Source organism: Thamnophis elegans, chromosome 14 (genome assembly GCF_009769535.1).
Source record: "Thamnophis elegans isolate rThaEle1 chromosome 14, rThaEle1.pri, whole genome shotgun sequence".
Lineage (NCBI taxonomy): Eukaryota > Metazoa > Chordata > Lepidosauria > Squamata > Colubridae > Thamnophis > Thamnophis elegans.
In genome coordinates this window covers 22,727,623-22,741,010 of record NC_045554.1, presented here as the reverse complement: position 1 = coordinate 22,741,010, position 13,388 = coordinate 22,727,623, and the positions used below count along the sequence as shown (strand labels likewise).

The window sequence follows — 13,388 nt, the reverse complement described above, 5'->3', positions numbered from 1 at the left end:
TCTTGTTCTACCCTCAGGTGCTTTGGAGAATAGTTTGACTTCCTCTTCTTTGTGGCAACCCCTGAGATATTGGAACACTGCTATCATGTCTCCCTTAATCCTTCTTTTAATTAAACTAAACATACCCAGTTCCTGCAACCTTTCTTCATATATTTTAGCCTCCAGTCCCCTAATTATCCTTGTTGCTCTTCTCTGCACTCTTTTTAGAATCTCCACATCTTTTTTACATTGTGGTGACCAAAACTGAATGCAGTATTCCACGTTTGGCCTTACCAAAGCATTATAAAGTGATATTAACACTTCACGTGACCTTGATTCTAACCCTCTGTTTATGTAGTCTAGAACTGTGTTGGCTTTTTTGGCAGCTGCTGCACACTGCTGGCTCATATTTAAATGGTTATCCACTAGGACTCCAAGATCCCTCTCAGTTACTATTGATCAAGGTACTACCTATACTGTACCTGTGCATTTCGTTTTTCTTGCCTAAATGTAGAACCTTACTTTTTTCACCATTGAATTTGATTTTGTTAGATAGTGCCCAATATTCCAGTTTGTCAAGATCCTTCTGTATCTTAAACCTATCTTCTGGAGTGTTAGCTATTTCTGCCAGCTTGGTGTCATCTGCAAATTTGATGAGTTCCCCATTTATCCCCTCAATACAAATCATTGATGAAGATGTTGAAGAGTACTGGGCCTAAAACAGAGCCTTAGGGTACATCCATCCGGTGGTGATGCTGTCTAACCCACATTTTTCTACTTTATCTATTTTTTTTCCTCATTTTCTTTTATTATTTGGGTAGAGGGGGATGATGGAGGGAAGATATACTTTATCTAGTAGTAGGTTATGATCTACTTTATCAAATGCCTTACTGAAGTCCAAGTAAATTATATCAACGGCATTCCTCTGGTCCATCTTGTTTGAATGCAGCAGTGTCCAGAAGGGGAGGGGGAAGTAAGACAAGGTGAGGGAAGTATTATTGTGATCCAAGACTTGCCCCCTTTATATATGCACTACTTCATCATAATATATCTTCCACATCTTATTTTTCTCTCCACCCCCACTCCCTCTCTCTCTCTCTCACACACACACACACACACACTCACTCTCTCTCTCACACACACATACATATGCTGTGTGTTTCACAGATTTGTGTTGTAGTATTGCTAGGATTCATGCATTCGGTCTGCCAGTTTTGTAATCATTCTGACAGAGAGGGGGGAAAGTGATTTTGGTGTCAGCCCGGGGAAACAGAGGAAGGGGGTGGGCATATTTATAGAGAATGACTTTGTAGAACAATGCATCAGAAAAAGTATTACCTTGTTTTCCTCAGGAGTGAAGAGAATGCGGAATGTGGAGGGCATGCCAGGTGCAACTTTGTTGCACACATCGTTGGGGCTGATGACTCTGAAGTAAGGTGAACTCTCACAAACAATCTTCACAAGCCGTGGGATCTGCAGGAAATGCAGGAATTAAGGGAGGCAATCAGTAAACAGATTAAATCAAGATTACAAGAAAACAGTTGGGCTTTTGTTTGGTAAATGGGGTAGGGGCTGCTGGTCAAAGTATTTAAAGTATTTAAAACCCCCATAGGTCAAGACATAGCAAACAGGCATCCTGAGCAATAAAAAATGCCCAGGGTGATGGCGAACCGATGGCACGTGTGCCACAGGTGGCACACGGAGCCATATTTGGTGGAACGCCAGCTGTCAGCTCCGATGCACATGTGCGCGCCAGACAGCTGATTTTTTGCCCTCCCCAGGCTTCAGGAAAGGCTGGGTAGGGCAAAAACTGGCCAACAGGAAGTTCAGGAACTGGCCATTTCTGGCTTCTGGGGGGCGGGGGAGGCTGTTTTCGCCCTCCCCAGGATTCAGGAAAGCCTCTGGAGCCTGGGGAGGGGTCGCACGCATATGCACGGTGGGCTGTCCCGTGCGCATGCGCAGGTGGGTGTGCAATTGAGTGGGCACGCACGTGCAAAATAGCGCATGCACCATAGCGCGTGTGGCATAAGAAAAAGGTTTGCAATCACTGCACTATAATCTTATTATCCTGGATTGCCACTGGATGCATTCTGGGATCTGGGTGGTGAGGACAACAAATAGAATTACACAGTCCACTCAACTAACTCTAAGAGTCTTACATTTAACCCAGAACAAACAAAATAGAGTCATGCACAACTAAACCAACTTGATAGCAGTGTCCTAATAGACAGTGATATAATAGCATTTGAAGAGCTGTTACAAAGAATAATTTATTCTCCAAAGCACCAGAAAGCAGGACATGGAAAAAGCAATGCATGGAAGGTCTGGAGGAAGGTTGTTCATGGGGTTGCAATGGGTCGGACACGACTTTGCAACTAACAAAAACAACAGAGGCATTTAAGAAGAGAATGGACAGCCACTTGTCTCCCCCCCCACAAACCATATCCCAATTCTGCTGATGAAGGCTACCTTGTCGTTGTTCCTCAGGATCAGTGGTACTTCGTAGAGCTCACAAGAGGCATAGTTTTGAAAAACCACTTCTGATGGAAATGGTTGAAACAGAGTCCGATCCAGATCAACAGAGGAGAACTGAAGATGTAGAGCAACAGATGGAAATAATACTGGGGTTGCTTACAGTGCAGTTACATTGCATCTATAACCATTACGCCTTCAGGTAAAGAGCAGATGACACTGGCAATAAGATCCATTAAATAGACCAAATCAGTGTCAAATGTGAGATCAGTTTAAAACTTAGCCACAGTCAACCACTCAGGTTACTCACAGCTGTGTTTGTTAAATAAAACTAAGCCTTGGAGCTCTCTCAACTCTGGTCATATGGGGGTATGGCAAATCCCTGGTGCTTTGAAGGGCCGTGGCAGAGGCAGATATTCAGCCAAAAGCTTTTCTCCCCAGGAAAAGCTGACTATTAGATAGCCCAGAAGATTGGATAGATTCCAATTCCTCTCCTCAGGTATCGACTTATGTGATTGGTATATGTAATTTTTCACACCACTGGTGCAGCATCCCCAGGGTGACGTGATTAATATTCAGGGGCTTGGCAACTGGCATACATTTATGATGGTTTCAGTGTCTCAAAATCATGTGATTGCCTTTTGTGACTCTCTGATAAGCAAGTCAATGGGGAAGTCAAATTCATTCAACAACCATGTTCCTAATTTAACAACTGCAGTGATTCACTGTGGCAAAAAAACCTCAAAAATTCAACAAAACTCACTTAACAACTGCATTACTAGGCAATGGAAATTTTGAGCTGAATAGTGGTTGTAGGTTGAGGACTGTGTGTATTTGTTATTTGAGTATCTTGTAGGAAAAAAATATCAGGCCCACCTCATGCTTTGCGGCTTCCTTGGCGAGCTTGTGCTCTGCATGACCAAGGAAGAATCGAAGACTGGATGAATCAGTGGCCTGGAGTGGCTTCATTTTGTGGCAAAGAATTAGGGCTGATTTCCAGCTGCTGAGATTTGGCTGCAGTAGCCAAGGGGGAGACTATTGTTTCCTAGGCCACGGTGTGGGAGCAACCTGGACCAGTCTTCTTCCAGTTAGATATGAAGTAAGAGACTCGGGAGCAAAGGGCCTGACACTCCAATAAAGGAGAACAAATGGCCACTGGTTTTATCATCACAAATTCATTTAATAAACTAGGAGGGAACAGGTTTCAAGCAGAATATCAGTTAACTCACAACGAATTTTACATGTTTAATTTGAATTTTATTTAATTATTTAATTTATATCCCACCTTCATTACTTTGATAAACAGCTCAAGGGATAAATCCCTCCTCCTAATTTTCCCACAACAATAACCTTATGAGGTTGGTTTGGCTCAAAGAGAGTCATTGGCTCAAAGTCTAGGGACTAGATCCTAAAGCGGTATTAGATCTCATGGTCTCCCAGTTTCTAACCTTAATCACTAGACCAAACTGCCTCTCTATTACAGTAATGTCAGGCATTTCATATATGCATAATAAGGTGGCAGACAGGAATACACACAAGCATGTAACACATGGCATACTTTATTTAGATGCATCTAAATTCTGCTAACCAGAAATCAATTAAATTGAAGGTTCACTTTAATAAATTGCTATTGCATGGGGTAAACTGAAAAACAGCCCCATTTGGATGTTCTTATTTGGATGATTCCCATCAATAGGCACAACTCCAAGAATGCCATTTTGAGACATGGCCCCGATTAGACCACTCCCATTCTCACTTCCTGGATGCCACAACAAATTTTGCCTTAGGATTTTTCAAATAATTCCTATTACCTTTGACATCTCTTCTCTTTTTTAATATAAAAATATACAAGTATTTATTTATCTTTTTTAAGCTAATAAAATCCTGTGCCATATCTTTTTATGCCTGTGTATTGTAAGAAGCCCCAGAAGTCCTACACTAAAGTAGAAAAAATGCTTACTTTCTGATGTGAGGTTTCATTCATGTCCAAAAGCTGAATAATGCGAGGCAAGTGTACTTCATGGGTGCTTGCCAGCCTTTGTTCCGTTGTGAGAGATATCTCTTTTAGAAAAGCCGAGGGTGTCAGCTGCAAAGAGAAGCAAAATTGCATCAACACCTTCATCAAGACTGGCTCTTCCTGCTGTTCCTGTTTCATAAGATGTGCTTACAACCTGTTGTGGTAGAGTCCAAACAAAAGAATGATTTCCCACTTAAATTCTTTAAAAAGTCATAAATGCAGATTGTCCATTTCAATTATTGGAATTTTCATTTGTAATAACCTTAATTTGCAGCTTTCTTCTATGCTTCCTTATTTTCCTTAGGATGAACAAAGCCATTTCTGATGGATAGTTGTGGAGACGTTGTATTCTTTGTTTTGCATTACATTGATCTTCATTAACTTTGATTTCTATGCAATAGGAGCCTGTGATACACTAAATATATCTCAGCATCCTGCAGCCCTTAGTGGTCAGTATCCCTCAATCTACCACTATTTGCTTACCAAAGCTGATGTTATGACAGTGCTAAACAAACAGTGGTTACAACCAGGTCTTGAAGTTCCATGCAACCTCCCCAGCTCTCACTGCACTTCTCCTACCACCAACTGGTGCCACTTTCCTGACTTGCCCCTCCCATGTCTCTGCTCATACACTGCCCTACCTCCCCGTGATTTCCTGCACACACACACCTATACCCCCTTGCTCCTTTCCCCACCTGGCACCTGCAACCTGCGACTTGCAGCTTCCTGCTTGCTTCCCCACTGACACTTTGGTGTGAGAAGCTGACAGGAAATTGTCTTGCCTAAGGACTATGGGATTCATGGGATTTGGGTAATGGCAGCAGCTGGGAGTTCAGGGATGCTTTGTATAGCGCTGGATATTCCCAACTGATATCTTAAGTCAAGGACCACCAGTACTTCATTACTTGGGTCCATTTATCCTGACATTCCTCCATGAATTGGACGCTGGATCTGAAAAGTGCAAGTTCAGTCTCAGACTTCACCTGTTTTGGAATTGTATTTTTGGTTAAACTATTTTTTTAGATGTACTTTTTAAATCTATCTTTATTATTTTTATAAATAACTCAAGGTGACAGACATATCCAACACACCTTCTTCCTCCTTTTCTCCCCACAACAACCCTATCAAGGGAGTTGGGCTCAGAGAGAGGCACTGGCCCAAAATCACCCAGGAGCTTTCATGCCTAAGGTGAAACTAGAACTCACAGCTTCCTTGTTTCTGGCATGGTACTTTATTAGATCAAACTGGCTCTCAGTTACTTTTGCTTATTGTTCTAGTTTGCTTTCTGGGAAATGAGTGTTTTCAGACACTGATAGGAAACCATCCAGAAATCTCAAGGTTGGTGACTAGGCCAACCTTTACCCAGGCCTTCAGCAAGGAAGTGTGGAAACCCTCTAGTCACCATACTTGCTATCATATTTTTGTAATTTACTAATTTTATTGCAATTTCTTTGCTGATTGCTGTGAGTCACCCAAAGTTGTTGAGAGTCAGGTGATGTGCAAGTTTAATAAAGTGTTATTCTACTGGGAAGTCAGAAATCAGCTAAGCAGAAGGTAGTAGTAAAGCATTAATGTTGTCAAGAAAACAACACAATTGAGGCCATATAGTCAACAGGTGTGAAGGTCAACCCAAGGAAGTTTTCCTTTATCCCATGACCCATTTTCAAATATCCACATGTGTCCATCCATCCCCAAAGGAACATACTGGAGCATCCTTCTTTTCTTCTGTAACCAACTTTGCATTGCGTGGTGCAACCACTTTGCTCTGAAATCCTTCTGGTAACTTCAAAGGAAGCAGAGATTTCCGGGCTCGATCTGCTAGCATCTTTGTCAGCCTCTGAAAAAAGAATAAACTTCTTTAAAAGCTGGGAAGGGAAAGTATCTGAAATGCATAGTATCATTTGGACTGTCAATGACAAATAGACCCTCAAGGGAAAAAGGAGTAAAAAAAACAAAAAACCTTTAGATCGTTTTCTATCTTGCAAGTATTATTTTTTTCCTTGTAAACTCTGACTCCAGTTTCAGAAACAACGGAGCAGTTGGGATCTCTTTCAGTTTCTTCCTTTGGGTCTGACAATTGGCTGGTTCTGCGGGAGACGCTCCCCTCTCCAGGCTGAGCCCGCCCGACAGACGCCGACACCGCCTTTGAATTGGGACCGTTGCAGGGAACGGCCTGCCTTCCCTTAACGGCTGCTGAGGGCCCCAAAGGGCCTTTGCAGGCGGGGTACCCAGGCAGCTGGAACAGGGCAGGTCTCAGGGAGGCTCCGGGTGGAATCTGCTGCACCGCTTTCCTCCTCCTCCTCCTCCAGACGGGAAGGGCGGCCCGGAGGTTCCTGCGAGGGGAGTTTGCCCTGTCTACTAACCCCGCCACTCATCCCTTCCCTCGGGAGCCAAAGCCTTCGCCTAGCCCCCTTTTCCAGGGTTTTTACAGTCTGTAAGCACTTCAGGCTAACAGACTGTAAAAACCAGGAGCGCAGGCGGGGAGGAAGCGTGGCAGAAATCCGTCCGCTCGCCGCTTCGCCCACCGCCGGCCGCGCCCTCCCGGGTGCCCCCGACTGCGCTTCCCTTACGGCGGGCGGGCGGGCAGCCCAGGACTAACCAGGCGAACCGACGAAGCGATCTCCGGAAGGTCCCCGGCGGCAGCTTCTGCGGGGCTGCGGGTTCGGGAGTGCGCCGGCGACGGGGAGGCGTTCGAGGGCACGCAGGCCGGCCGAGCGCGCCTACTCAACGACCCGAAGCTCGGTACTCGGATCCCCAACGCCGCCAGGCCCGCACGCTGCCTGTTGCCCCGGCAACGTGCTGCCGCGTCGCTATGGCAACGGTCGCACACTCCGCCCCCGGGGGACGCCGGGAAGCGCGGCGCGCACGCGGCGGTCTCGTGGGCGCTCCTGCCCAGTCCACCTGGACTGCTCCTTTCTCGGCGGCTCCTAGGGCCCGGCAGGCGAAACAGAGCTGCGGGCCCCGGCGAGCTTAACCGCCCTGGCGCTGAGCCGTTCGCTCACGCTCCCGACGGCTCCCGTCTCTCCTGCGGGAAGTCGGGTCGCCACTCTCCCGGTCTGGCGGAGCAGCCTCAACTCCGGGACTGACTCTGTGCCTCCGAATAATTACAGGAATAAAATCCCAAATAAAAGCAGTGCCCGCCCCCGCCCCCTCCTTTACTTACAAAGAACCCCTTTAAAACAGCGGTCTCCAACCTTAGCGACTTTAAAACTTGGGGACTTCGACTCCCAGAATCTCAGCCAGTATGTTCGACTGGGGAATTCTGGGAGTTTTAATCCACATGTCTTGCAGACTTTGCTTTAGAACAGTGATTCCCAAACTTGGCAACTTTAAGACTTGTGGACTTCAACTCCCAGAATTCTCCAGCCAGCTTGAAGGCTGGAGAATTCTGGGAGTTGAAGTCCACAAGTCTTAAAGTTGCCAAGTTTGGGAACCACTGCTTTAGAAGGACTCTGTGAACTTTGCACTCCTGAGTACAACGCAGAGTGCACGGGTCACTGCATCTTTGGCTTCGAAATAAAATAATTGTGCTTCCTCTCCAACTGCTGGTTTTGTTTGGTGAGGTTTCCAGCCTGATTCTCTGATTTCGATTAAGCATTCAGTTTGCAAGATTCTGGTTATGGTAGAAAAGCTGCCAAAATGTGGACTATAGCATCATTAGATTATAGTTAGGGGTCCTTGGGGCTCTCTGAATTCGATTGCTTTTATGCAGAAGTTTTATTACCTAGGTAACCTCATCAGTGCTAGAATAGTTAGCATGAGAATAGTTAGTTGAATAATGGGAGCCTGCAAGTCCATTGCAAGTTTGAGGGGAAGTAATGAGTAGAGCATTACAGGCAGAGGTGGGTTCCTACCAGTTTGCACCTATGCGGTAGAACCGGTTCATCAAATCTACCGAACCGGTTAGAAGAGGTTCCACCAGTGGACCCGAAAAGCAAGCCACACCTACAGAAGCGGTTCCAAAATTTTTTGAAACCCACCACTGATTACAGGGCTCTAAATTGGATGACAGTTTTATTATTTATTTATCGTCCAAGACCAATATTTAAGAAAGGTTATAAGAACACAGTTAAATACAATTAAAAATTAAAAGCTGAGGAAAGAAGGGAAGCGAAAGGCAAGGGAATGCAGAATTCCAGAGAATAGCTAGAAGAGATAAGAATACCTTCTTAAATGAACAGTGCAAAGAATTAGAAGAAAACAATAGAATAGGGAGGACCAGAGATCTCTGCAAGAAAATTGGAGATATGAAGGGAAGGTTTCATACAAAGATGGCAGGGACCTAACAGAGGCAGAAGAGATTAAGAAAAGGTGGCAAAATTACACAATGACTATACAAGAATGAGCTTAACGTCCTTGATAATCATGATGAGGTGGTCACTGACCTCGAGTCAGACATCCTAGAATGTGAAGTCAAATAGGCCTTAGGAAGTCTGAGCAACAACAAAGCCAGTGGAGGTGACAGTATTCCAGCTGAGCTGTTCAAAATCTTAAAAGACAATGGAGTAAAAGTGTTACACCCAATTTGCCAGCAAATTTGGAAAACTCAACAGTGCCACAAGATTGGAAAATGTCAGTTTACATTTGAAAGAAGGGCAATGCCAAATAATGTTCAAACTATCGCACCATTGCACTCATTTCACATGCTAGTAAAGTTATGCTCAAAATCCTACAAGCTGGGTGTTATGTCAATTTCGTTGTATTTGTAAACTATGTATATATGTACAATGATAATAAAGTAAAGTAAAGCTAGGCTCCAGCAGTATGTGGATCAAGAACTATCAGAAGTACAGACAGGATTTCAAAGAGGCAGAGGAACTAGAGATCAAATTGCCAATATACGCTGGATCATGGAGAAAGCTAGGGAGTTCCAGAAAAACATCTATTACTGCTTCATTGACTATGCTAATGCCACTGATTGTGTGGATCACAACAAATTGTGGCAAGTTCTTAAAGAGATGGGAGTACCAGACCACCTTATTTGTGTCTTGAGAAACCTATATGCGTGTCAAGAAGCAACAGAACTGGACACAGAACCACTGATTAGTTCAAAATTGGGAAAGGAATGCAGCAAGGATAGACTTCTGCAAAGCCTTTGATTCAGTGGTACATGACAAACTACTGTTAAAACTAAGCTCTTATGGCATTTCTGGATCCCCTGCACAAGTGGATAGCTATCCTGTCAAACAGGCAACAAGTAGTCAAAATAGGGAGCACCCTATCAAACCCTGCACCAGTTAACAGCGGTGTCCCCCAAGGCAGCATCTTAGGACCCAGACTCTTTCTGCTTTACATAAACAACCTTTGTGATCATATTACAAGATGACGTAAAACAATTTAACACCATTGACAATACTTCTGTCCTACAAAGCAACCTTGACTACCAGTATATGTCAGAATGGTTGAACAATTGGCAACTCCAAATCTCAACCAACAAATGCTCTCCTAGCAACAAAAATCAGAACACCAAATACAAGCTGGGTGGATACGACCTTGTAGACAACCTTCACTCAGTTAAAGACCTAGGAGTCCTCATCTCAAATGATCTAAGCTCCATAACTCACTGTAACAGCATTGCCAAAAAGGCATTAAGGGTTGTTAACCTAATTTTGCAAAGCTTCTTCTCTGGTAACACTGTACAGCAAACTAGATCATACAAAACTTTTGCCAGACCAGTTCTGGAATATAGCTCGCCTGCCTGAAATTCACACTTTATACGCCCATTAATACAATCAAGTGAGTCCAGAGGTAATGTCAGGCTCTACTTTGCATGCTTGCTATTGGCTGTCATAGTAACGGGAAGGGTAGGGTCTCATGGTATTTGGGAGAGGAATCAGGTGCTGGTGGAAATATTACAAGAAGGGAGGTTGGTTCTCACTATCTTCTGCACATGCTGTTTGGGTTTGGTCAAGGCCAACTGTCTCTGCATAACAACTGAATGAGGCCACTTGAAGATGCGCTCCACATGACACCTTTGGGAGCTGGAGATTGGACATTTGGTTGGAGTAACTGGGGGAGGAATTTGGGTAAACGTTTACTATGCACAAGTTCACACTTTTTTGCTTCAGATCTTGCTTCACTTTCACTGTTTTCATTTCATGTCCAGTAAAAGTACCTTTTTCTCTAATTAAATGGAATTGGGGGTTTTCTTTCTTGGATTTTTAATGAGGCACGCCTGACAGGTATTTCACAAGAAGAATACTCCACTCCTCTGTTCACGATAGAATACCTTATGCCACCGGGTTTGAAATGTTGGGCTTGGACAAGCTAGAACTAAGCCAATTAACGTCTGACCTAAGCACAGTACACAAAATTGTCTGCTGCAATGTCTTGCCTATCAGCGACTTCTTCAGCTTCATCCAAAATAACACACAGACAAACAAGTGATACAAACTCAAGGTAAACTGCTCCAAACTTGATTGCAGAAAATATGACTTCAGCAAGAGTAACCAATGCCTAGAATGCACTACCTTACTCTGTTGTTACATCCTCAAACCCACATAACTTTAACCTTAAGCTGTCTACCGTGGACTTTACACATTTCTTAAGAGGTCCCTAAGGGGGTGTGCATGAGCACACCAGCGTGCCTACTGTCCCTGTCCTATTGTTCCCATTTATTCGTACCCATTTTCTGTGTTCATGTCTATGTTTATACTTATGCCTGTTATCTCGTATGTTTGACAAACTAAATAAATAAATAAAATAAAGGCTGTATATTGCCACCCAGCCTATTTAATGCAGAGCACAGCATGAGAAAGGCAGGGTTAGATGAATCAAAAGTTGGAATTAAGATTGCTGGGAGAAATAACAACCTCAGATATGCAGATGATACCACAAAGTGAAGATGAACTAAAGAGCCTCTTGATGCGGGTGAAGAAGAAGAGTGCAAAAGGTGGCTTGAAACTCAACATTAAGAAAACTAAGATCACGGCATCCGGTCCTCTCAATTCCTGGCAAATAGAGGGGGCAGAAATGGAGGTAGTGCCAGATTTTATTTTCCTGGACTCCAAGATCACCACAGATGGGGACTGCAGCTAAGAAATTAAAAGACGCTTGTTCCTGGGAAGGAAAGCTAGGGATACTAAAAAGCAGAGGCATCATCCTGCCAACGAAAGTGCATATAGTTAAGTGTTGTGACTCAGCAGATGTCTGCTGTGAGCTTTTTTGGGATACAAAATTCAGGGTTGTGATTCAGCAGTTCTGCTGAGAGTTTTTTCGGGATACAAAATTCAGAATGCAGCTGGGGCTTGTGGGAGGAGGTTTGGAGATAAAAGGAGAGATGCTGCCACACCCCAGTCGCTGGAGTCAACGTTCCTTCGTGTGTTCCGTGTTTGGTAAAATATTGTTTGATTACTAATCGTGATTTATGCCTGTTACACTTGGACAAGTGCTTTGATGTTTCTTGTAAACTGATCCGTGAAACTTCGGAAGAAGTGCATATTGCTTGTAAGAGTTTTGTTTGAATTCTTATCGGAGTTTTGTGTTTATGTTATTTTCTGGGCTCGAAGCCAGTTTGAACTGAAAACTGATAAAGACAGAAGTCCTTTTAAGTTTGTCTGCCTGCGTTTGTTAACGAGCCGTCAAGGGGGGGTCAGAACAGTTAAGGCTATGGTTTTTCCAGCTGCAAGGTATGGCTGTGAAAGTTGGACCATAAGGAAGACTGAGCGCCAGAGAATTGAGGCTTTTGAACTCTGGTGCTGGAGAAGACTCCTGCGAGTCCCTTCGACTGCAAGGCAATCAAAACGGTCAGTCCTAAAGGAGACTAACCCTGAGGCCAGACCCTGAAGATGAAGTACTTTGGCCATCAAATGAGAAGGAAGGACTCACTAGAGAGGGAGCCTAATGCTGGGAAAGATGGAGGGCAAAAGAAGAACGGGACGGCAGAGAATTAGGTGGCTGGATGGAGTCACCGAAACAGTAGACATGAACTTAAATGGACTCCAGAGGATGGTAGAGGGCAGGAAGGTCTGGAAGAATGCTGTCCATGGGGTCGCGATGGGTTGGACATGACTTCGCAACTAACAACACAAAATTAAACATTTACAGAAAACTCTGAAGCAATTATTAGCAGGGTTGAAATCCAGCAGATTCTGACAGGTTCTGGAGAAACAGTAGCAGAAATTTTGAGTAGTTTGGAGAACCGGCAAATGCCACCTCTGGCTGGCCCCAGAGTGGGGAGAGAATGGGGATTTTGCAGGATCCTTCCCCTGCCACGCCCACCAAGCCACGCCCACAGAACCGGTAGTAAAAAAATAATAATCTCACCACTGATTATTAGAGTAAGGAAAGCTCCGAGTGATTTCTCCAAACCACGATTGTTTTTAAAATTTCAGCTATCTAAAAAATTTAGGTTAAAAATAGTTGATCCCATAGGAGAAAAACGATCATTTCCTATTCAGAAGAGGAGCAATTCACATTTTGACAGCTGAAATTCCTGCCTTCCTTTTAACGGGCAAAAGGCACTCTTGGCATTGCACTTGAAACAGATCGCATCGCAACATGTCCAAGGAGATGATTTTGGCCGTGCAGCCCAATGCATTTACCTGGTGCGCCCTGACACGTATCTGCGGACGCGGCCGAGGCTAAGAGCTCAGTGGGCAGAGGTCGCCAACCTTAGACTTGTGGGATTCAACTTCACCATTCCCCACCGACCATTAAGCAAAGCCATGCTGGCTCAGGAATTGTGGCAGTCTTATAGTTGTCAACGTTGGAACCCCCCCCCCCCGCAGGTGTGACAATCCAGGCGCACGTGCCCCTTAGTTACCCCCCTCCTGGCCCCCTCCGCGGGTGGGTGGGGCCCCGACGCACGCGCGCCCGTGTGCTGGAGGATCCGTCCTCGCCCCTCGCAGCCAATGGAAAATCAGCAGGCGACTGGGGCCTCCGCGCAGACGCACGGACTGCTGAAAGGCTCAGAAGGCGC

The 13,388-nt window shown here is 44.7% G+C and overlaps 1 protein-coding gene across 1 annotated transcript in view; it reads right to left on the bottom strand.

Annotated features, from left to right (window-relative positions):
- HYDIN (HYDIN axonemal central pair apparatus protein) overlaps nt 1-6,293 on the bottom strand; it is a 269,552-nt gene extending 263,259 nt beyond the window's left edge. The window contains exons 1-4 of the mRNA XM_032231077.1: nt 6,174-6,293; nt 4,412-4,537; nt 2,449-2,568; nt 1,318-1,452 (exon numbers count right to left, since the gene is read on the bottom strand). Coding sequence (XP_032086968.1) covers nt 1,318-1,452; nt 2,449-2,568; nt 4,412-4,537; nt 6,174-6,293 — 501 coding nt within the window. The remainder of the gene's footprint in view (nt 1-1,317; nt 1,453-2,448; nt 2,569-4,411; nt 4,538-6,173) is intronic.
- Nucleotides 6,294-13,388: the final 7,095 nt, after the last annotated feature.